Genomic DNA, 26,774 nt, shown 5'->3' with positions numbered 1-26,774 from the left:
TCGCAACCATTACACTACAGAGGACGGACATTTGCTTTACTGAGAGCAGCCCTTCTCATAGCATGCGTCGTAAATACTAGGGGCGTCGCGATGAGCTGGCGATACAGATGTGTGCTTGTTTGCTGCTTTAAAAGCGCTCTTTGTTGGACTATTCTGTGGGGAGCCGTGAATAAACTTCAATTAAGGCATGAGTGACATAAGTTTGAGAACCACTGCCTTAGAGCCAATATGTATGCTGAACGGAACTGCGCAATGAACAGCCTCCAGCTCGGATAACAGTTTTCAACGACATTAAGTTATAGGTGGCAACATACATAGACAAAGAATACGTTTCTCTCTCTGAAGGATCCCGGCAATATTTTTTAAAGCGGCTGAATGTGAGTAACTGTAGATTTGTTAGAAATCAGAGCTTCGTCTTAATAAAATCATCCGCTTTGCAATTCGCCCAATTTTACAATCAACAGCATGCGACATGTGCATCATCATAAAGAAAGTGTAGTAACATTCAATTTTACGAATGAGAAAACGTGATCATACTTGGTAATTTGTATATGGCCGAAGTCCTTTGACAGTGATTTCATTGATGAATAATAGTTCTGAAGAACTATAGTACTCCCAATCAGTATGTTGTGAAGCTTGTCGTCGATACTGAACCAAATATGAAACGTCCTTGAGAGATGTTTGAATCCATCGTATTTTCACAGATCTTGATGTAACAGCAACTAAATAAGGTGGTAGAGGTGTGCCAAGTGATTCTGCAAGTAAAATAAAATATCTATTACCGGATTTGATGAAAATTATGATCGAGAAATTTGTGACATTGACTGAAGGTACAAACGTCTTCCTGATATTTTGAATTACACTGTAATCATTGCTGTCGGTGTAACCCCATTTAGGAATTACAGTACTGTATTTTTTGGTTTATCCGGTTTACACTTTTAAATACAAATTCAAAGGCTACAACAATCAAATGGCCGCAACGGGGAGCTCGTCAAACTCATTGGCGATATAATTCTCTCACGGTTTCTCTACTACCCTTTTTAAATATCGGAAACACATTAGCAAGCTGGGACAATACCCTTAGAAACACCACTTATGTAAATCTACACACACACACAACAGGCCCAACAGTTCATTCACACATTCCCTAAGTACATAACTATCATCAGATCCTGATGCTTTGTTTGCACATACATTTTTTAGCAATATTAGGACTGCCATATCTTCCACCTGAATATAGTCGAGGGCTTTAGCACCCCCATGACACATCCGTACTTTGGACATCACCTTCTCTATTAAAAACTGACGCGAAAAACCTTTGAACGCACTACACATGCCTCGATTGCTATCTACCCTGGATCCTTCTATTCAGAGGGAGGCCGTGTCCCCTTACGGGTTCCGTTCACAATCCCGACAAGCCACAATCCCGACAGGGTCGAATTTAAAAATTCAATTTCGCCGTATAAGCCGCACTTCGCGATTTCTGTCGGGATTTGAATTTCTCGCGACGGGGGACGTTGGGGTGACGATGAGAATGATAAATTGCGGTCAAATAAATTTTCAAATTTTAATTTCAAATGTATTATACAGTGGAGTGTGCGAGAGGTGCCGTTATGTCCTGTATACAAAGCAGAGAAACAAAGTTAATTTCGAACAAGAACTCGCGTTAATGCTCAGTTTTTGGATTGAGAGATTCTGTGCTCTATTTCCATAAAGTAAGCCCAGAGCTATCTCAACAGCATCATCACCCCAGGTGATACAAATTTTTCTGAGGCCCCTATCTAGCTATACAGGGTGTCCTGTACGTGCTAGTGCTGCCGTTTCTTATCAACCGTCCGTCGGAGAGGTATAGTTTCACTTTAAAAATGCTCAAAATACTTTCAAAGATTACCCTTTACCAGTTTTGAGAGTGGAAATAGTGTATTTTTCAACGGTTAGCCGATGCGGAGATGAATTTAGGAAAGGAAGAACATTCAAAACTGTCTTTGCGGGGAATCGAATCCCCGTTCTCTCACTTGCCGGATGAGCGCCTTAGACTGCATTGGCAACGAATATCTCAATCTTTCGTTAGAGCTTGTGTGCGCTCAACGGGACCGTACATGGACTGGTGGCAGTGTAACTGGCACCAGAGACCTGAGTTATGTCCGACCGTTCATCGCAAGTTCCAAGGAAAAATTGATATTCTTTGCCTTTGTAGTCTAGTGTGCTCACCCAGAAAGCTCGAGAACGTGGGTTCGATTCCTAGCAAGAGCACAGTTGAATTTTTCTTTCCTAACTTCATCTCGCATCAGCCAACCGTTGAAACCTTCGTATGGATAGCGGAAAGTGATATCATCCTCGGAAAATACAGTGTGTCTCATAAATAAAAAATCTAAATTTTTCTTCGATTTCCCGTCCTATAACTTCCAATTAGAAAGTTGTTGCATTGTCTCTCCTGATGCCAACGGAAAAATTGCATGTTTCTAAGTGCAATATTCGCTACACAGAGTAAGAATAATATAGAGCGCGCGCGAGGGTTTACAATGTGAAGCAAAGATCCGGAGCCACGTGACTCCGGTCAAAAGGCTGGTCAGGGAATCTCGCTGGCAATGCCTTCCTTATGGCTATTCGTATGACAATCTACACGTGCTGTCTTATTTTTGATTAGAATGGTCAACACTTGCGCTGCTTTCGGATGTTCTGAACGGTTTAGGAAAGGGGGGCCAGTATCCTTTCACAAGGGAATACTTTTTTGCTTATTCCCCTTCTTATAAATTAAAAATTGGAATATTAAATTGACGATTCAATGAATTTCTGACGTAGTCTCAGTTTTTAACGATTCCATTTTGGATTTAATTCAATTAAAGTTCCAAGTTTTGGTAAAATTCAAATGTCATGAGCCATTATTAAATGTTTTAATAGAATTTTTGGCAATAAATGCTTGAAGTAATGAGTTTTATTAACTTTTAACTGAAATATACGTCTCCGCAAGATTTGGCGAGCTAGTGAGTTTATTCGAGTTTCGCTCAACTTTGAAGATAATATGCTTTTCAGAATGAGGAATTTATGGCAAATATTTTATTTAAATAGAATGTAATGAAAACTCACCCTCTAGACAATGGCAGTTTTGCATAAAAATGTATAACTACCTCTAAAAATAATATTTTTACCTCGCTTCACGCCTGAGATAAAACTATTACAGAAAAGAAATTCTTTTATTGATGAATTTGTGTTTGTGTTGTATGTCTGAAATTGCCCTCAAACAAGAAAAATCAATTAATTAATTGATTAATTAATTTTCAGTCAATATCTTTATTAGGACCGTCTGAGTTGAGATCTGAAGTCACTATGTTTACCTCAGATGTTAACTTGAAGAAAGAATCATTCTAAAAACTACTTAATGCCTTAAAAAAATGAAGATTCACATATGTATACTTCTGGAGCGAAGAGGTTACACATATGTCACATGTAACATACATTTACGTACTCTAAATTATTACATATATACGCTACACGAAATTTCATTTCTTATAATTTAGAAAAGTACTAACGATGAGGTATTGCAATTTTCTTGAAAAATTCATTTTATTCCTGAAATATTATGTATATATACATAATACCTTACCACACAAAAATGTAAACACTATGTAAAAAAACCTTTTATAACGTTATAAAAGGTTTTTCAAGAAAATGTTTGAAATGAAACTTTTACTTATTATTTAAATATTTCATGACTGAATATGGTATGAGTGTGAATGTGTTACATTACATAACATAATATGATGCATTATAATTATATACTCAAAATAAATGTATGATCAGAGTAATTTTAATGTTCTTGGAAGATAATTTTTATGTTTTAATAACCCCTAGTTAAAATAAATTTTCGATATTAAAAGTGAGATAGTGAATGAGAAGAGAATATTTAAAAATATAAATGAAATAGGCTGTATATATAAGAGATAGGTTATATAATAAGATTTAAAAACTCAAGAGTCTTAAATTATTAGGAATTATCCCTTTTGGAAAATCAAAAAATTTCGTTTTTCAATATTTGTTTATTTTATAGAATTGATTTTTTTTCAAATCTGATACTCCCTAAATATTTTACAAAAGAATGAATCAAATTCATTGAACAAATGAAGGAAAGTTTTCATCAACTCGATCGAGTCAAATTTCGTTACAACATCCTAGCATTAACACGAAATCACTATGTTCTGCGAAAACGAGCCAAATGTAATAGCGCAGAACCTGTTCTTTTCCCGACAATACTGCTCATCTTTTCTTCACGTTCGACAAGTTTTATGAATAGCGTGCGCTGTCTATTTATATCTTTAGTCTATGATTCGCTAAGATATTTGAATACAAATGCTGGAGAAAAGATATGAAAGGACAGCAAAAACTAATCGACAGCGCTCCTTCCCCTCTTTTATGCTGTTCTTTCCATCTTTCCTTCGAATTTTGAATTCAAATATCTCAGCGAACATTGTACTTGTCAACTTCAATAAAACTGATGCTGGCTTCTAGTCGCAAGTTATCAAACCCATTTGCTCACCAATAAGGTGTTAAGCGAGATGACTCACTCCGATGGATATATATATTTTATTATAAGATTCTCATTATTCTTTTTGTATCCTACGACAAGTGGATACAACAGATGAGATGGCATGGGGGGAGGGGGTGGTCAATTGCATTTAAAACATACCTCCATCCTAATATGTGTACATTCATCTTAACTAAACCCCGAAACTTCTCCAACTCCTAATCCCATCTCGTCTGTAATCACCACAAAATTTGTTAATCGCGACAGTACCCAATTGTCCGGGGAAAATATGTTGTAAAAAAGTTTGTATGTTTTTTTTTTGTCGTTTTTTTTTTTGCCACAAAATAGAGTGTTCCAGACTCTGCCACGAAGCTGGGCTGGAAGAGATCTCGGCAACGGGATAAGTCCAGTGGCAATGTTCTGGCGTTCATTCATTCATGTACTTGTGAACTTGGATTTTTTTTTGTTCGTCTCAGGAGATACAGTGCAGTCACTTTGACTCAAATTGTCACGAGGTCTTCCTGACACTCGAGGCTCCTCAGCAGCAGTCGCATCATAGATTGCTCGTGGTAAAATTATTATTTTCAACCCCACATAAACTATAGGCTTATCCAAATTTTCATACTTATAGCAGAAAATTGTAAACAAATCTAATTATCACGGGGGAGAAGCATGCGTTGAAGTCAAAAATGGGGGGCACCAAAATCACTTTAGTGCTTAGGGCCTTCATATGGGTTGATCCGGCCCTGCTAAGCTGCCTCTTACACGTTTACTTTGCTAATTTACTTTTTTCTCCATGATTGCAAAAAGGAAATGCAGTAAAACCTGTCTTCTCAACGGAAGAATTTCGTGCTCTTCACTGCCAAAATACACATTAAAAAACCTGCATTACCCATTTGCATCATAAGCGCATATATGCGCGGAATTTTCCTGGCCATTATCACCAAAGCGCAGATATGCGCTCCAGTTTTTTATGCATAAGAACAAAACACTAGAGTACTATCATACTGTATCAAACTATTAAATTAAATTTTTCAAATTATTTTCAATATATATCTTCATTGAACTAAGTAAAATTATAAAATCTTTGTGTACGCCATTTCGTTTTTTCGCTTTTTATCATTTTGAAATATTTCTAACTTTATAAAATAAAAAAATTTTGGTGATATGGACCAATTTTCCACTTTTTGCGAATGATGCAAATGGGTTAAACGGAACCTGTCTAACGTGGAAACAGAAAGAAAAATTGTATCCTTTAACGGAAATTTCACACACGGTGATCAATGGACGATAATCATCAGAATAATATAAAAATTGTATCGGAGGACAATTTATGAAGTAATAGTAAACATTTTTGTGTAGGTAAAAATTTTCATGTCAATCTATGCTCACAAATGAGAGTTATACATTATCAACACCTTAGATTAGCATACATCTTTTCTGTACTTAATGCAGTGGTTTTGATAAGCTATAACCATAGTAAAACTGTTGCTTTCTGAAATTGTAACAAAATTTTTCGGAAGAGCAGGCTTTTCAACAGCAAAAATCAGTGTAAGGATTGAATTTTTCAAATGGTATGCAAGACTTACAAAATTGTATGCAAGCTGTGTGCATTCCGTGGTGGCAAGGCTTAGCAGGGCCGGAATTATTTAGAGAGAGGAAAGGAGGGGGGGGGGCTACTACACTGGTGGCAAAGTTCAGGGGCTGATAAATTTTAGGTGGGGACAAAAAGACCGCTACAAAATCTTCGAATTTTACAGTGGTAGGGGCAGCAAGACCATGTTGCTCTTTCCCTAACAAAATTTCTTATTTAAGGTTCTGATGCTGAGGATTACATAAACATTGACGATAATGTACAACCTGAACCTGACACGACAGACAATGACACCGTGATTAAAAATTTTTGAGAAAGTTAAAAAGAACGTAAATGTCGTTATTTTAGGACACACTGTAGGTCGGAACTTTATAGAGGCCAGAACTCTCATACATTATTTAGTAATTATAGACTGATTATTCATTTAAATTCAATTATTTTAAATATTTTAGTAATTTTATCATCTATTTTTAAATTATTTATTTTCAATTAATTTATTTTTATATGTTATTTCAATTACCTAAGAGATACATAATTTCACACGTTATATCAATTGAACCTTTATTAAGCGGAAACATGTGCTCAACGGAAAAAAATCTCGTTCCCTTGCGATTCCATTGAAGACAGGTTTTACTGTATTTGCAAAAGCAATCAAGAATGTATTGAACTCAATCCTCGAACTGCACTGTAAAAATTAATTTTACCGTTTTATATGTGAAAAGAAATTTCCATGTTTTAATCCAGTGGTATTCAACCTATCAAACATTGTGAGAAAAACCAGAACTCTCCACGAAGCCCAAGGGCGAACAACTCCAGCAATTAACAACGGCTTAATTCGGCGTACAATGGGCCAACGGGAATCCGGTTAATCAGAGGACCAAAAAACAATTGAAGGCATTTTATTAGTTTGAAATTATTTCTTTTTTCAGTTTAAGTCAATTTTGAGAGAAAGAAGTGATTCTTTTTGGTACGCAAATCATCATGAAATGATGATCATAATGGCTCGGGGATCCATGATGTTCTGAAGTCAGCCACCTCGTTGGGCAATTTGCCTGTTGTGGCGTGGTATTTGTATTTGTATTAGTTTGAAATTATTTCTTTTTTCAGTTTAAGTCAATTTTGAGAGAAAGAAATGATTCTTTTCGGTACGCAAATCATCATGAAAATGAGAAAATTTTCATCATTTATTAGTATGCTGTATCATGCTGTTGAGACGGTCCTGGTCAGGGTTTCCTTCAACAAATAGGCTAGCTAGGGCAATGCGTACGACCTCGAGTATTTTGGAGCCATCGTGGCTCCTACAAGGGTACCAGCCTTGGTGCTCAAGGACGACTGTACATAATTTTTGTTCTGCACACTTTATAATGCAATGTGGGGGTGAAAAAAAGTCATTTGGCAAACACTTTACACATCTGGTGATCAATTTGCCTATATAGTGATCAAATTTATTACGTAATAACAAGGTTATAACATTAATCCTCACGAAAAGGAAAAGTGCCAATCGTGAAAGAAGACAATCGAACTTGGATTCTAACGTGATTGAATATTTCAGTTCATTTTCAAAAAGCACACCATAATCCGCTGGGCAAGAATTTAACTTTCGTTGGTCGTGTGGCGCGTAACTGGCAGTTATAAAAATGATACGTCACAAAAGTTCAAACTGTTATAATACATTTAATATCCTGACGATCCTAAAACGGAACACACTTTTTGACATTAGTTTTTCACAAGGAATTATGTGTGTAATTATCGGCCAGTCGATAGTTTTACCACCCCGTATATATATATACAGTCGACGCTCATTATAATTACCTCATGTTATAGCGATCATTCCATTAGAACGACCAGTGGGATAAGACCCAATTGTTTTCACAGAACGACAATCATATATATTTTACTTTCGATACAACGACCCTCCCACTATAACGTTCATTTTGAAGAGACGAGGGGGTCGTTATATCGAGCGATGACTGCATATACGCGTATATACTTTATATTTATATATGTTACTGTCAAACCTTGAAGTTGGCCACTTCGCGAACTGGCCAGCCCAGTGGACCCGGCCAATGTCTGAATTACGGGCTTTCCCCAGGCCCTACATGTCGATCCTTATATATGGATCACTAAGATATCTATATTCAGATTCTTTTGACTGTTAGAGTTGCCACAGCTAACCATAATAATCACGATTAGCTATAGCTAATTATAAATGACCATAATTGTCACAAAAAATACTCCAATGCGGCGATAACCTCGAACCATAGGGATATATAGGGATACACACAAAAGACTGGCCAAAGCCCGTATATTGGAAGGGTCAACTGGGCTAGTCAGTTCGCGAAGTGGGCAATTTTGGGCTTTAGCAGAAACATATAAACCGTTATTCTCTTCTCTGGGCTAAATCTCCCCCAGCTCCCACTGTGGGGCCATGGAAGCTGCGCCCCCAAGAATAACACTGCCGTGTGCACGGGTTCAAAGGGTTCTGTCTATAGTGAAGTACAAAATGAATCGGGGGGGGGGATGATGAAAAGTGGGGAATATCCATGAATAAGGAACTAACTATTACACGCGTCTTCACTAGCGTGGAGAATCTGCAAATTCTTCCTTAAGACCAACTTAGAGGTAGAATTTTAAGAAATTTTTTTGGGAGTCTCAACAGTATAAAATAAAACTACTGACAGAATTTTATGTTTATATCTTCAGCAAGGCCGTAGTGAGAGGGGGGAAAATGGGGATCCGGTCCCTTCGAAATGTGAGAAAATGATTGAAATAAGGTAAAACATGGCCAAATATATCATTTGGCCACTTTGCCCCCCCCCCTCCGAATGAAATTTCTGGATACGGGCCTGACCTTCAGTGGTTGCGGCTCGGCGATGAATCAGTGAATTAAGCTGTCAAGACATGTAATTTTATACATATGAATAAAAAAAAGATTTCTCTACTATTATATTGCTTTCGAAAAAATTTGCAAATTTTAAATTAAGATCTTCATGATACGGTCTAACTTTGTGCAATATCATTTGACATTTTAAGTCTATTTGAAACTTGAGCGAGAAAGAATTTCGAAAAATTCTCAAAGAAAATAATAAGGAATCGCAGTATTTGTGGCGGATAGAAAAAGCGATAAATGCCAGAAAAAGGCAACAATGAATCCTTTGCTTTTCGCTAAGTTGGAAAATTAAATGAATTTCCAAATTATTGATCTCCATTGATCTTGGTATGAGCCATAAACCACTTGCGGCGACAAACGGAAATTCCGATAGAAATCGCGAAGTGCAGCTTATACGGCGAAATAAAAATTTGAAAATTTATTTGATCGCAATTTATCATTCTCATCGGCGCCCCAACGCCCCTCGCCGCGAGAAATTCAAATCCCGACAGAAATCGTGAAGTGCGGCTTATACGACGAAATTAAAATTTGAAAATTCGACCGTGTCGGGATTTCGACCCTGTCGGGATTCTGACCGTGTCGAGATTGTGACTTGTCGGGATTTCGTATGTCGGGATTATGACCACACCCTCCACTTACATAGATTATTGACATAATTGAAAAACGATTTTGGGTCAGCGCGAATGTTATCTACCAGCCTAAATTGAACATCTTTTTTTACTTTCCCTAATCACCCTCTTCAAATACAAATACAAATACAACGCCACAACAGACAAAATGCCCAACGAGGTGGCTGATAAAAAGATGCCCATAAAAATATGGTTGTCATATATTTCAAAAATACAGCAACCCAATTAAAAATGCAATTAACACAAATACGCTTCTTCAATACGCTTTTTTTCAGTAAATATTGACACGTCACCTATTTCACTTTTGAACTTTATACATGCCCTTTTCTTCGCAAGATAAAGATTACGCACGTTATCAGTGAACCAGAGCGGGTGCGACAAGCAAACGCGCTCTTTACGGACAAAGGGTATGACGCCAGGCAAAACAAAGGATAGTTTTGCCTTAAAATCCTTCTCATTGACGTACCGTAAAATGGTGCCACTTTTTGAGGTTTTTTAAAAGGGTATCTCCTTCAATTATGCACTAATGTCTGAATGTTTTACTCATTATACCAACATATCTCACCTATTGAATGGTGTGTCGGAAAAAAATCTATGTTTGATAGGAGGGGACGGAGAATTTTTTTCATGCGCCACAATCTTGTACCCCTGCGGGTTACAACTTTGAGCCACCATTTCCTCTGCCTTTAAATCATTATAAACTCGATCTGACACATTCATATCACTGCTTATATCGTTTTTACGTTTCTGCTTTAATAAAACCCTCCAAACATTATTTCCCCTATTTTTCTCTGTACTCAAAGATAAGTTACAGGGAAAACTAATGACACGATTATTACTAGAAGACAACTCGTCCCCCACTGAAACATGTTCAACAAGATCCTCGGAAGGTGTCGTTGTGGCCTAATGGATAAGACGCTGGAGGATATATTCGGAGGCAGATAATGATATTTGCCGCTGTGGTGGTCGAGTGCATGTGTGGTGTAGCAGTAGTAGGTAGGGGCTCGGGGATTCATGATGTACTTAAGTCAGCCACCTCGTTGGGCAATTTGCCTGTTGTGGTTGTATTTGAAGTAGTAAGAACCGAATCCAAAATAGAAGTACACCTAGTGACATTTGTTACCTGCTGAAACAAAACATTATCGAGCACCATCTTAAAAGAGCCTTCTTCATATTGATCTCTAGCCGATAGGTTCTCCCAATCAATACCCGGGTAACTGAAATCCACTAATATGACAACCATCTCATGCTGAATCATCATGTAGGAAATTTCCTCATGAAGTTTATCGATGTAGTACAACGCCATCTAGTTATAGGAGGTGTTGTGTAGTTCGGATCTTTCTTCAGGGGATTATAATAAATCCCTACCATGACGTTATGTTTTCGAGTTCAACCAACACCCCCCTATAGATAAGAAAGCCTCCACACGGGGCTAACGAGAAAGAGAGTCGTTCTCTCTCTCTCGTTATCCCTGGCCTCCACACTAGTGACGTAGCCAGGTGTAAAGGCCCGTTTACACGCAGCGTTTTGTCGTCCGTTTTGGGGAAAAGAGGGAGTGTCTGCGATAAGATGGTGTCGTGTAGACGGAAAAAATCGAAGGTCAAGTGGTTCAAGGTCGCGTCAAAAAATCTGGTGGTCGAGCAATAATTTTACGTGAAATCCTACGATAAAAGGGTGCGTGTAAACGCGTTTCCGTTTTGTGGTCAGTTTTTTCCCTCCTCGCACCCTTTTTTATGGAATGAATTTTCGTGTACAGTCGATATAACGTTCGATCAGAACGTTATCAGATTCTCGATATAGACCTGATATAGATCTATCAAAGAAGACATACATCTATATCGTGAACCTGACAAAGATATATATCAGATACACAATATGCTGATATATCAACATATCGTTTCCCTTTAATAAAAATGTTGCCTTCAAATAAAAATTTGGAGAAAATTTAAAGTCGAGCGTACAATTTTTTGTACAACTGTTGTTATGAATGGAAATTAAAAGCGTTTGAATGAATAATTTTTCATATGAAATCTTGATTTTAATATGATTAATTATGTTGATATATAAAAATAATTTCATCAGTTATAATTGAATCCTTACTGTGTATGTTTTGCATAGTAGATGTTGGTATTTTAGGAGGAGCAAGAACTTATCCACCGTAACTTTAATTGCCACTTTATAATTGCACATATTTTTTAATTTAGAAAAATTTGCTCTTGATTTTGTTGTATATGTGTGTGCTTTTCTTAAAATTATTTATTATTTATTTTTTTCCTTTGATGTTTTCGTTTTTTACCATACTTTGAGAATTTTAACTTTTTTGTGTTGCATATTTTTTATTCTGTATTTTTTGTTTTATTAGCATAAATTAATTTTTTTAAATAAATAATTAATATACTACATACACAATACATTAATTTGTTTCTTGTGTTTTTTGTATTGTATATAATTTCCTTAATTATAATATAATTTTTCAATTATCTGCCTCAAAATGATAAACATGTCTCACAATTTCTATTTTGTAATTTTTATGCATACATCAAAATGATTGAAAATACAAAAAAAAACATTACTTGTAGAAGTGGTGGGTTGGTAAGATACGGAGTTCGAGATGGGAAGAGTTCAGCAGGGTACAAAACCCACCCACCTCCAGAAAATTACACCTCTTTTTTTTTTCTTTTTTTTTTTTAATTTCTTCTGAAAGGGTGCCATCTATCGTCCAAAATTTGAAGTAGTCACACACATTCACGATATAGATCTATTTGCCTCTGACTATGCCGTTTTTAGCCAGAACGATATCGTGTCCCGATATAGATCTATATTGGAAACTGAAATTTTACGACATAGATCTATATCTTTGTGCTACTTGGGCTATTGATATGGTTTTCCTAAAGATGTGGTGTTCATAGGTGGAGATGCACTTGGAAGATGGTGGGGGGGGGGGGACATGATGATATCAATTCATATACTTGTGCTGTTTGTTATCCTCTTGCTTTGTGGCGTGTTTGGACATCTCTTAGCTCTCATTCTGTTTGTATCAAAACCATCAGGGCTGGATTAAGGAAAATATTCGCCCCTTGGCAGGACTCTGCAAAAGAAATACTTCTTGAAAATAGAAAGACTTATGGTGAAAAGATTCGGCCTCAACGTTATTTGAATGATTTCCTACTGCGATTGGAATTTGGGAGGTCCTTAGAGGCCTTTCACACGGAGCGGATGCGGGTCCGGAAGAAGTTTTAACAATTGGAATATACTGCGCCTTTCAGACGAGCCGAAAAATCTCCGCACCTAGGAAATGTTCATGCGGGTCCGGACGTCGTCCGCATGTGTCAAAACCTAAGGCCCCTTTCACACGGAGCGGATGCGGACGCGGGTCCGCATACCCTTTCAAACGAGCGCTGAAGATGCGGGCGATTCGTCCGCATCTTTAGTTCGAAATTCGTGCATATAAACTGTTTTTACGCAATTTTTGTAATTATTTTTCTCCTTCACCCCTGATTCAGTGGCCATAGGCAGCCTAGAGGCATTCTTTGGTGGTTTAATCTAGAGCCACATAGAATATGGGAATAAAGATGTCTTCATTCCGATCCTCACAAGTAGTCGATGGGAGAAAATGTCTTCAAATATATTCAAAATATTTTGAAAAAAAAAAATCCCTCTTTTCGGAAAAATATGGAAGAAAAATTCCAAAAACATCCAATGTTCGAAAAATCAAATCCAAAAACATCCAAAACTTTCGATGTTCCAAAAAAAAGAAAAAAAAATTCAGGAGATATCAAAGAATTTGCAAGTAGTAAAAAAGGAGAGGGGTAGAGACTTTCAAAATGCCTGTGCTTAGAAATATTCACATCACAATTCTGTCTTAGGCCGGGATTACACTATAAAAGTTCGTTTATAAAACTTGAAAAATGCAACCAATAGGCGGATCAGTTAAGTTCTCTCGAATGTAACAGATGTGTTTATTGGTTATATTTTTCAAGTTTTATAAAATAACTTTCATAAACCTTTTAGAGTGAAATCCCATCCTTAGATTAGTCTCACTTCTGAAATATAAAATTTCATTTTTTCAGTTTATAGACTGAATATCGAGTAAAATAAACTTGTAGGTATCGGGAGAACCACCAAAAATATTCAAGTGCTAGCGTCTTCAAACGACTTAATCCGGCCCTGAGTGAACACCGTACGTGGATAACGTTGTTTAATAAAATTATTTTTTTTAAAGTTTAAAAAAATTAACAGATTAAAAATTAAAAAAATAACAAATATTTAAAATAATATTTCAGATATTTATATTTTTAAATAATTTTAAAAATTTAAAAAGAAAAAAATTAAAATTTTTAAATTAAATTTAAAAGTTATTAAAGTATGTAGTCAATTAAATATTCGTAATGAACAGAACGGCTTATAATTTTGGTCCCGTCAGTGGCCGTTGTTGACAGGTTTTTTTGTATAAAATTGTGAAATATGGACAAAAGGCAGTTGAAGTTGCTATATCTCCATCTCAGAAGGAAACGGAGGGACCATCATATGGTGTTTTTAAGGGTATTTATGGCAAATAATTAAAAAAATTCCGTGAAAAATCACCTTCAAAATGTAGCCAAAGATGCGGGCGAATTCGCTCCGCATCCGCATCGTCTGAATAGCTCCGAATAAACCTATTGTCAAAACTTCTATGTGCGGATGCGGAGCCGGCACTTAGGTTCTGACACATGCGGACGACGTCCGGACCCGCATGAACATTTCCGGACCCGCATCCGCGTCCACATCCGCTCCGTGGGAAAGGGCCCTAAGTGCGGGCTCCGCATCCGCACATAGAGGTTGTGACAATAGGTTTATTCGGAGCTATTCACACGATGCGGATGCGGAGCGAATTCGTCCGCATCTTTGGCTACTTTTTGAAGGTGATTTTTCACGGAATTTTTTTAATTATTTGCCATAAATACCCTTAAAAACACCATATGATTGTCCCTGCTCATTAATATAATGTACCTACATACGTCTATCCCTCCGTTTCCTTCTGAGATGGAGATATAGCAACTTTAAATGCCTTTTGTCCATATTTCACAATTTTATACAATAAAACCTGCCAAAAATGGCCACTGACGGGACCAAAATTATAAGCCGTTCTGTTCATTGCGAATATTTAATTGACTACATACTTTAATAACTTTTAAATTTAATTTAAAAATTTTAATTTTTTTTCTTTTTAAATTTTTAAAATTATTTAAAAATATAAATATCTGAAATATTATTTTAAATATTTGTTATTTTTTTAATTTTTAATCTGTTAATTTTTTTAAACTTTAAAAAATATAATTTTATTAAACAACGTTATCCACGTACGGTGTTCACTCAGGGCCGGATTAAGTCGTTTGAAGACGCTAGCACTTGAATATTTTTGGTGGTTCTCCCGATACCTACAAGTTTATTTTACTCGATATTCAGTCTATAAACTGAAAAAATGAAATTTTATATTTCAGAAGTGAGACTAATCTAAGGATGGGATTTCACTCTAAAAGGTTTATGAAAGTTATTTTATAAAACTTGAAAAATATAACCAATAAACACATCTGTTACATTCGAGAGAACTTAACTGATCCGCCTATTGGTTGCATTTTTCAAGTTTTATAAACGAACTTTTATAGTGTAATCCCGGCCTAAGACAGAATTGTGATGTGAATATTTCTAAGCACAGGCATTTTGAAAGTCTCTGCCCCTCCCCTTTTTTAGTACTTGCAAATTCTTTGATATCTCCTGAATTTTTTTTTCTTTTTTTTGGAACATCGAAAGTTTTGGATGTTTTTGGATTTGATTTTTCGAACATTGGATGTTTTTGGAATTTTTCTTCCATATTTATCCGAAAAGAGGGATTTTTTTTTTCAAAATATTTTGAATATATTTGAAGACATTTTCTCCCATCGTCTACTTGTGAGGATCGGAATGAATACATCTTTATTCCCATATTCTATGTGGCTCTAGATTAAACCACCAAAGAATGCCTCTAGGCTGCCTGTGGGCACTGAATCAGGGGTGAAGGAGAAACATAATTACAAAAATTGCGAAAAAACAGTTTTCATGCACGAATTTCGAACTAAAGACGCGGGCGATTCGTCCGCATCTTCAGTGCTCGTGTGAAAGGGTATGCGGACCCGCGTCCGTATCCGCTCCATGTGAAAGGGGCCTTACTTATCTGAAAATACGCCATTTAAAATTCTTTTCAAAAAAATAATAATTTTTTTATCGATTGGGGGTGGAAAACTGCGGCTCTGTGGGTACGCACACGCGGCTCTTTAGTAAAACTGAGAAAAAATAATATAGTGTAGTTTTACTTGCAAAAAAAGAAAAAACTTTTCTGGCTCGTGAATAAGTTTTAGTTATTGTGAAAGACAGGTTTGGGGCTCCTTGGACTGAAAAGTTAGCCGACCCCTGTTCTAGATAATCTGCAGATCTTTATAAGTACTTTGTTGGGAAAGGCAAAGGTGTTGAATTAGAGAAAATCGCCCTTTATTCTCGTGTATTTCCCAGGGAACCTTTTTTTTGACCACCAATGAGTCTGGTATAGAGTTCCATTGTGTGATAAATAGGGATAAAATATTTGTAGGATGTTTTATAGTCTAAACTGTGTCTTCTACTAACAGACACGAGACATGCTACTAGTTATCTGCAATCTTCATACATCTGAATACATAATATCCCCACAATTCTGTAATGTGATTAGTTTAGGGATTATTTTAAAGTTTACATTTCTCTCGTTTTCGTCATATTGTCTTGATACATATTCTGTTTAAAACAGGAGTAGGCCGTAGAATATTTTGTCACTCAGATTCGTAAAACTTTATCGATTAATAAGTTTAATCCGATTTCTGCTGTCACAAAATGCGGAGACATGATCGAGGGACATTAGTCGATGAGGACATTTGGCGAAGTTCGTGATTGTAAATAGCATAAGTAGCCTCACAGGAAACTTACTGTGTGAAGACAGACGAATCTTCATTCCATCCTCGGTCACTCTGGTCGGAGAAGAGTGCGTTGAAATACTTTGCTTTCTACCAGTAATCCAGTCATTGTCGAGAAAGGTTGAACAATGTGCAGTAGAAGAATAGGAGAAATCAATACTGGGGGTAAGAAATTTGTCTCGAAGAAGCTCTCCAAAATTCTCCAAAAATCTCCGTAAAGAAAGGTTTACTCAGCAGACGATCGCCCAGAAAGCGAAGTACTCTCAAGCAAGTATGAGTAAACTTTCAAGAAATCATTCAGATGATAGCAATTTTCAGATGAAACGCGCAAAAATACTGGTCGTAAGCCAATAACTAGTGCGAGATAAATCATATATATAAAATAGAAAGGACTTGGTGCCAATGCATCATCCTCCACCGTACTAAGACGACTCAGTCATTATGGATATAAATTCCGTGTGCCCAGAAAAAAGCCGCTACAAATGAGTACTAGGGTACGATAATGGAAGCAATGGGGTGACGAGGACTAGAATAGGGTACTTTTCAGCGATGAATCAATATTGTGTGTGTATTACAGTAATAAAGGTATCCGTGTTTGGCGTCTCAACCACTAAGCAGTGGATGAAGCAGTCAGTGAAATTTGCTACTTCCGTTAGGGTATGTGGTTGTATGAGTGCTGAGGGCCCCGGGAGGCTTTGTATTTTGACCAGAAGAGTAAATTCTGATGTATATTGTGAAATTCTCTAGAATTTGGTCAGAATGGCAATTGTGCTGTACACCTTGAACTGTGCAATCACCAAGTTCCCAGGTTTTCTCTAACTGAAGATGTTAAAGCCTTGGGGTGACTTGTATATTAGAGTTGATTAGAGCGCTAGAATTGGTGCTATATAACAACATTTACCTGGTAAAAAATCTTGAGACTTGGTTACACTTTTACATGAAATGGTTTTAATGGGATTGGGAACTTACTTTTCAGTTCGGCAACATACAAGCTAGTAGCAATACTACAACCAAAGACACAATAGTTATTCTGTAAGAAACAAATAGAAGATTAGAAATACTTCTTACATACATACTAATAACAATTGATACATTGAGACGAATACGTTTCCATACATACTTGAATGAAGTATAGATATGCATTAGTTTTCTTTTGCATTTTCAGAATTCATTTCATGGTTAAACGAAAGAGCAGCAATTTAATACGTACTAAAAGATTCAAATAAAAGTCTGCAGTTCTTGTACTCAACAATTTGTTGAGTACAAATGCACATCCATTCAACTATAGGAGCGATGTTTCGTTCTACTTAGAAGTACCGGTTGTTTTGACCGGAGGTTGGTTTCCACTATTTACTTTCGATTTTTGTAAGTTTGCTATATTTAAATGCACATATATATGAGTGTGCACATATATATGCGCCGCCTGGCAGTCGACTGGTTAGGGAACTATCTTCTCACTGTGCAGGTCTGGGTTCGAATCCCGGTTCGGGCATGGATGTTTACTAACACTAACAAATTCCCTGGACGGATCATGCTGATCCCTTGGGAATACGTGTGGATCACGTTATAATTATAAAAAAAAATAATAATGTATATATATATTGGTAAGCAATAAAGTATGAATTATGGAATTTTTCTAATAAAATTACGTAATTTTCATTTCTAATTGAAATTCCCAACATTCTTCAATGCATAACAGATAAAAAAATATTGATCATTGGCATTATAACTGCCGTAGCATACGCATATACACTGAAGAGCCAAAAAAAACTGGTACACCTGCCTAATATCGTGTAGGGCTCCGCGAGCACGCAGAAGTGCCGCAACACGACGTGGCATCGACTCGACTAATGTCTGAAGTAGTGCTGGAGGTAATTGACACCATGAATCCTGCAGGGCTGTCCATAAAGCCGTAGGAGTAAGAGGGGGTGGAGATCTCTTCTGAACAGCACGTTGCAAGGCATCCCAGATATGTTCAATAATGTTCATGTCTGGGGATTTAGGTGGCCAGCGGGAGTGTCTAAAGTCAGAAGAGTGTTCCTGGAGCCACTTTGTAGCAATTCTGGACGTGTGGGGTGTCACATTGTCCTGCTGAAATTGTCCAAGTCCGTCGGAATGCACAATGGACATGAATGGGTGCAGGTGATCAGACAGAATGCTTACAGACAGGTACTGTCACCTGTCAGAGTCGTATCTAGACGTATCAGGGGTCCAATATCACGCCAACTGCACACTCCCCATACCATCACATAGCCTCCACCAGCTTGAACAGTCCCCTGTTGGCATGTAGAGTCCATGGATTCATGAGGTTGTCTCCATACCCGTACGAGTTCATCAGCTCGAAGCAATTGGAACCGAGACTCGTCAGACCAGGCAACGTGTTTCCAGTCCTCAACAGTTCAATGTCGGTGTTGTCGTGCCCAGGCGAGGCGTAAAGCTTTGAGTCGTGCAGTCATCAAGGGTACACGAGTGGGCCTTCGGCTCCGAAAGCCCATATCGATGATGTTTCGTTGAATGGTTCGCACGCTGACACTTGTTGATGGCCCAGCATTGAAATCTGCAGCAATTTGCGGAAGGTTTGCATGTCTGTCACGTTCAATGATTCTCGTCAGTCGTCGTTGGTCCCGTTCTTGCATGATCTTTTTTCGGCCGCAGCGATGTCGTAGATTTAATTTATTACCGGATTCTCGATATTCACGGTACACTCGTGAAATGGTCGTACGTGAAATTCCAAATTTCATCGCTACCTCGGAGATGCTATGTCCCATCTCTCGTGCGCCGACTATAACACCACGTTCAAACTCAGTTAAATCTCGATAACCTGCCATTGTAGCAGCAGTAACCTATCTAACAACTATGCCAGACACTTGTTGCGTTATATAGGCGTTGCCGACCGCAGCGCCGTACTCTGATTGGTTCCATATCTCTTTATTTGCATACGCATGCCTGTACCAGTTTTTTTGGCTCTTCAGTTTACAACTCTTTTTACTTTTATCAATACATTTCTTACGCTAGAAATGCATTTTATACTCAGATTTCTTATCCATTGAAAAACGTATTATTTGTCTTGTTATTTCATGGCGAAATCCGACATCGCTGTCTCTTTCCTGATACAGAAGCTCTTGTAGTTCAGAAATTAAAATTTTTCTAACGAGGTTTTCGAAGCTTTTTAGATAATTTCAACAAGACGATAATAACGTTTCTATTTTTATTTTTACAAATTGACCAAGCAGAAATTGAGGCTAAGTTGAATGTTGTAAAAAAACACGCGGTGGCAAATGAATGATAATCGTAGAAAATGCTTTCGAGATTAACATCGTAATTATTTCCGTTTAACGGTTCATGATTTTTAAATGAAACTTCTTTAGCGAAAGGGGAGCGAATTTTGATATCCACATCATAAAAAATGAAACGGAAATGACATAACGTTCCTTCCTCTCAAAAACCGGTTCTGTATACGGAATTACGTTGGGTTGGTGGTGGTGAGGAAGGTTCATGTCCATAGAGCTCGGGTCATGTAGAGAGTTTGAAGGAAAAGTTTGGCTGGTGTGAAGGTTCTATTAATATTGTCGCGAGCACGTTGGAAAATACTGTGGCTATAACGAAATATGAACGTGTAACGCGTGGTGATGATGAAGGATCGATAGCTTTTGTGATTCGCACATCGCGATGCTACAAGATGTCTCGAAATTAAGTATACGAATTGGTAAACATAATTAACGTTTTTAACACAAAGTTAACGAATTTATGCAGAAAACACGAATTATAAGATCGAAACATATTTAGACGGATTGCGTCCGTAATGACATTGTACGGTTCCACATAAAATGTGTCACCGCTTTTAGCCGGATCAACAACGGTCTGCGCTATCATAAAACTCGAGGTTTAAAACTCATCATACACACAATCAGACTAAGCGAGTCAGGCGATGGAAGTATAACTTAATTCATTTTTAATTTAACATTTCACTAAAATATCACGGACCAGCCGGAACAAACTATTGTGATGAACAATAAAACAGAACAATGTGAGTGATAACATAACAAAATCAACTATTTTAAAGAACGCTGGACGCATGCGCATCACACGGCACAAATCACCGCACAAGCTATGATGACGGAATAATCTTCATTTGCATATCCGCCACAGCATCGTTGACGGAGTCGCAGTCGAGGTGTCCGATCGGAAGTCAACGCGAGAGAGTGGGGAAGAACAGAATTTTTTTTCATCTCCCTATTCGTTAGACGGCGCCAGTACTGCCATCTGCCATCTTTTAACGCGTTGTCAACAAGAAGTTTGATCTTGATCGGTAATGTCAAAGTCGTGTTTTGACTTGCATCATTTCATTACTCAAAAATCCGAAATGCACTGAACTCGGACAACATCTGTTTTACGGGGGAAGGGGGTTGAAGTTATATGCTGTGTTGAACGAATTTGTGAGATTTCTGAAAGCTTTAAAACAGCATGTTCAACCCCTTTCATGAGATATTTAGTATGTTTGGAATAGAGTTACCACACTCGTCCTTCCTTCAGAAAACCATGTCCGACTTTGTGATGTGATTTTAAGTGATACAACGGTAATTTTGGTCATATCAACTTACCCAGGTAGATAAAATAATTCACAAACTCATATGAAAGGGAAAAAAATTCGACGATTCAAGTTAGCTCATCTTCATTTAATGAAGATCCATCTGCTCTGCATTAAATTAATACATATGTAGAATTGCATTTAATTTTTAAGTGAAGATGGCGAGTGAGAGAGAGACTAATACGCCAGGAAGATCCTTCTTGTTCGCTGTCTATCCCAAGCTGTATTACAGAGCGTCTTAATACATCTTTGCTTCCATCTAAGAGGCCTTTCACACGGAGCGGATGCGGATGATGGTCCGGAAGAAGTTTTAACAATTGGAATATACTGAGCCTTTCAGACGAGCCGAAAAATCTCCGCACCTAAGAAATGTTCATGCGGGTCCGGACGTCGTCCGCATGTGTCAAAACCTGAGGGCCCTTTCACACGGAGCGGATGCGGATGCGGGTCCGGAAGAAGTTTTAACAATAGGAATATACTGCGCCTTTCAGACGAGCCGAAAAATCTCCGCACCTAGGAAATGTTCATGCGGGTCCGGACGTCGTCCGCATGTGTCAAAACCTAAGTGCGGGCTCCGCATCCGCACATAGAAGTTTTGACAATAGGTTTATTCGGAGCTATTCACACGATGCGGATGCGGAGCGAATTCGTCCGCATCTTTGGCTACTTTTTGAAGGTGATTTTTCACGGAATTTTTTTAATTATTTGCCTTAAATACCCTTAAAAACACCATATAATGGTCCCTGCTCATTAATATAATGTACCTACATACGTCTATCCCTCCGTTTTCTTCTGAGATGGAGATATAGCAACTTTAACTGCCTTTTGTCCATATTTCACAATTTTATACAATAAAACCTGCCAACAACGGCCACTGACGGGACCAAAATTATAAGCCGTTCTGTTCATTGCGAATATTTAATTGACTACATACTTTAATAACTTTTAAATTTAATTTAAAAATTTTAATTTTTTTCTTTTTAAATATTTGAAATTATTTAAAAATATAAATATTTGAAATTATTTAAAAATATAAATATTTGAAATTATTTAAAAATATAAATATTTAAAATTATTTTAAATATTTATTATTTTTTTAAATTTTTAATGTTTTAATTAAACAACTTTCATTAAACAACGTTATCCACATATGGTGTTTATTCAGGGCCGGATTAAGACGTTTGGAGGCCCTAAGCACTTGAATATTTTTGGTGGTTCCCCCGATACCTATAAGTATATTTTAGTCGATAATCAGTCTATAAACAGAAAAAAAATGAAATTCTATATTTCGAAGTGACTAATCAAAGGATGGGATTTCACTCTAAAATGTTTATGAAAATTATTTTATAAAACTTTAAAAGTTTTTATGAAAGTTGTTTTATAAAAATAATAATAAAATATCTTTTATAAAAGTTGAAAAATTCAACCAATAAAAAATTCAAGGAATTCAGTTTTAAAGAGTGCTCGTGTGAAAGGGCATGCGGACCCGCGTCCGCATCCGCTCCGTGTGAAAGGGGCCTAATGCTCTTTCGGGGAGAGCCGGTCTCCGTTCTCATCATGGCGCCAAGTACTTGTTTCTCACCAACAGCACTCAGAATCACACCAAGTTCTGGCGCGAATGTCCTTTGCGTGATCAGTCACGAATGGAGGATTTGGTCGCTTCGAACACGACAATATCCATCTTGGTTGCACAGAGCACGACACCTCAAGTATTACGTTAGTATCAATGGAGTGGGGGGGGGGGGTGTTTCTGATTTGCTGACTTTTGGTGACAAAGAGGGAAGGGCGTAAGATGCTTACGTCATCCATTTTTAAAATATGAAATATTCTTAATGGGATCTCTTTACCGGGAATACCAAAAACGAGAAAAAACCTCTCCCTAGTTTGTGGACAGCTGAACAAACATCCCCTATTATATCTATATAAGTTTGTCCTCCACAGACCTCCTTCTCGGTTAGACCACTCAGACCTCTATAGACCGCCCCATCCCCATGTCCTGTCTCACTAAGATTGAAAACATAGTGAAACGGAGAGCAAAGCAACGAGCAGACAAATCAATTCGACGCAGCGAAATCAAACACATGAATTCCAATGCGACTGCCATAGTGGCACGCATCGCAACAAGGTAGGTATTTCGCTACAAACGATGAGAGCGGAGCGACCAAGATATTTTGTTTTCGTTGCTCTTGTAGCGCTTATTGACATGGACGTTGAATTGCTAATCAGTGGTGTTTTTTGCTAAAACTCCTTTATAGGATCAAAAAAATCACCAACATCATAACAGATTCATTCTCGTTAAACTTTGGGACAAGGTGGCAGAGGAATTAAACTCAAGAAGTAATTAATATTTCCAAATAACTTTCTGTTACTTAGTTTTATTATGTGTGTTACAGTAATAACGTTGAAATATGACATTCGTTATAGTAGAAAAATGTACAGTATTTTTTACTATGTACAGCTTGTGCATAACTTATATTTTATTTTGACATAAGAACATTTTATAAGTTTCCCTAACAAAGCGGGCGATATTCGTCGGCCTGTTGTTTTCCCGCGCACAGTTGTTTCCATTTCGGAACTTCAGCAACTGCTCATCTTGCATACTAATACCTTCCTTGTCAATGATTATGTTATGCAAGAGACAAATGGTTTTAACAATTTTGTCTGTAAATTCCGGTGATGTTTCAGTGGGCTTCCATAATAAACGAAACTTAGCATTAATTATACCAAAACCACACTCAACAACACGTCTTGCACGAGAAAGCCTCATATTGAAGTATTCTGTATCGGAATCTAAATTCAGCTTGCGGAATAGTTTCATGAAATTGTATAACAATGGGTATGCTTCATCTTCGATGAAAACGTATGGGACAACAATCCCAGAATTCGGCAATGCTTTTTCAGGGAGAATATCCAGACGTTTCGATTCTATCGAATTAAATAGTGCTGAAGAACGAAGTCCGTCACTCTGCTTACCATATCCACCAACATCAATTTCGATGAATTTATAATTAGCATCTGCAACAGCTTGAAGAACAATAGAATAATAGATAGAATATAGATCCAATCAAGAGTAACGTATGCTATTACAGTGTGGGGAGGTGCCTATCACGATAATATTAAGAACTTAAATAACATCTATAATCGCATAAAACGTAAGGTAATGTCATTTAATAATCAAGATCTACTGAAATCAGAAATTTTAATACTTGATCTAAGGCAAATTTATGTGTATAAAATGATAATTTTTATGACTAAAAATCATAATTTATTTCTTAAAACTAATAACGACAGAACCTCAAATAGATACAACTTCTTGTATTTAACTCCAAAAACAAATAAATACCTTGCTCAAAAAAGTATAAATTACCTAGGACCAACTATTTGTAACAAATTCGGAAAAAAATTATCAGACCTTAGAATAAATAAACATCTCAAGAAAGAAATTTTCACATTCTCAAACTCTATAACGAATTTTGAAAGGTTTATTGAAAATATAAATAGGTAACCAAGGAAAAATTTGAAATATCTATAATAAAAAAAAATAATAATAAATGAATAAAATGAAATAAAATAAATATAAATCGAGCGTGCCGTTTATTATATATACACTATCTACCAATAAGTATTTGGACACCTGTGATAAGAAAAACTAACTTTATTCAAAATCAATAGTTGGTAGAGCCTCCACGAGAGGCAATTACAGCGTGAACCCTCCGGGGCATACTTTCCACAAGTCCTTGTGTGACGGCTAGTGGTATTTTCTTCCACTCGGCTTGGAGAAGACATGCCAGTTCCTGCACCGATTTTGGACGGGTAGGGCACCTCTTAATTCGGCGATCCAACTCGTCCCAGAGGTTCTCGACAGGCCAGTCCATTCGATGAACCCCATTGGCACCATACCAAGCCTCGCAGTATGACAGCTGGCATTGTCGTCCTGGAAGTAACAGGGGTCCACCCCGTAAAACTGCCACAACGTAGGAAGCACATTGTCATCCAAAATAGTGCAGTAGGCATCGGCGTTGAGCTTACCATGAATGGGGACCAAGGGTCCCAGTCCATACCAGGAGAAACACCCCCAGACCATAATTCCACCTCCGCCGAACTTGACTGTTGGCACAATGCATTCTGGCAGGAGACGTTCTCCAGGCAGACGCCAGACCCAGACCCTGCCATCCGAACGGTAGAGGGTGAACCTTGATTCGTCGCTCCAAAGAACCCGTTTCCACTGATCTACGGTCCAATTTCGATGTGCTTTGCACCACATTAACCGAGCAACGCGGTTGGACTTTGTGATCAAAGGCTTATGGGCAGCAGCACGACCATGAAAACCAATCAGATGTGCTTTCTTACGGATGGTATTCATTGAAACAATACTCCCGGATGCCTGTTGAAACTCCTCGCGGATGAGACTCTCTGATTTACGTGAAAATTATTCTTTTAGTAACTTTTTGAGTAAATTTTATTTTTTAAATTGTAAATTCTCGATTATCGCAACGTAATTGTGTATGAGTATCGATAAAAGTTCGCCTTATGTACAACACGTAAGGCAAACTTTGTACCTCATAAGAAAGAGATCGAAAAGTGGAGAAAATTTCTTGGATTGAACAATGAAACATAGTTTCTGGAAAATCAGAAATAATCTCTTGAAGAAAGTCTTTGCGTGCTAATCCCGATACCATGACATGCCATTTGTGTCACGCGTACCGTGAGTTGGCCATCCCTGCTTTAGACAGCTAGAAAACATCTAATATATTTGTAGACATCCTGTATTATAGGCCAGAATTACATTTTGACCAATGTCTTTCCTCAAGTTTTTTCTATTGCGGCGGCTCACTAAATACTGTGGCTAACAATTGCAAAACACGAAGCTTGGCCAAAAAAAACAGGGAGTAGTATACGTTTACGAACACACGATAACTACGCTTAACTTCCGACTCTTACCTGCCGAAGCAGAAGTCTTAACCAAACTTGTGTAATTTAAAACGTATATTATAAATGGAAAAAGAAATACATTCAATCGTATATAAATCGTTGTTTCATCAATGACGTGTCCACGGAGTCTAGCAGCAGTATTTTAGAAAATACAGTTATCCCCACCCCGTATTCGCTGTTTCCGTAATTATGGCTATTGGAAATTTTTTTCTGGCAACAAGTTCATTTATAAAACTTGAAAAATTCAACCAATAAGTGCATCGGTTACATTCACCCAAATGTAATAGATACTCAACTCCACGAAATTTGATCCTAAAGGGGTCATAAAGGAGTTCAAATGTTACATATTTATTTATTTATTCAATATTGTTCGGCCGAGGCCTATACAAGAGGATGCGAAAGTTCTGTATGATGAAAATGACGATTGATGGTACATGAAAATTCAAAAACGTAGTACAATCTACAATATTTGATGGTAGGTTGTTCCAGTCGATAATAGTTCTTGGGAAGAAGCTAAATTTGTGGCAATCTGAAGAGGCAAAGATGGGCTGTAATTTTTGGGAGTGATTGAGTCTAACGGAGAAATGAGAGGGTTTAATTAGAATGTTGGAAGTGTCAATATTAAAAATCCATGGAGGATTTTGAAAAGGAAAGTTAGTTTTT

General features: G+C 37.3%; 1 protein-coding gene across 5 annotated transcripts in view; it reads right to left on the bottom strand.

Annotated features, from left to right (window-relative positions):
- The window catches only part of sev (receptor protein-tyrosine kinase sevenless), a 1,896,734-nt gene that overhangs the window by 1,570,612 nt on the left and 299,348 nt on the right, over nucleotides 1-26,774 (bottom strand). For all 5 annotated transcript variants that reach the window (XM_089239534.1, XM_089239532.1, XM_089239533.1 and 2 more), the window contains 2 exons: nucleotides 17,561-17,621; nucleotides 538-755 (listed from right to left, as the gene is read on the bottom strand). In XM_089239534.1, the coding sequence (XP_089095660.1) occupies nucleotides 538-755; nucleotides 17,561-17,621 (279 nt within the window). The remainder of the gene's footprint in view (nucleotides 1-537; nucleotides 756-17,560; nucleotides 17,622-26,774) is intronic.

The sequence above is a fragment of the Pholcus phalangioides genome, unplaced genomic scaffold (assembly GCF_987345545.1).
Source record: "Pholcus phalangioides strain wild (caught in Gottingen) unplaced genomic scaffold, Ppha-v1.0 ptg000011l_1, whole genome shotgun sequence".
Classification (NCBI taxonomy): domain Eukaryota; kingdom Metazoa; phylum Arthropoda; class Arachnida; order Araneae; family Pholcidae; genus Pholcus; species Pholcus phalangioides.
This window is presented reverse-complemented; position numbering and strand designations above follow the sequence as displayed.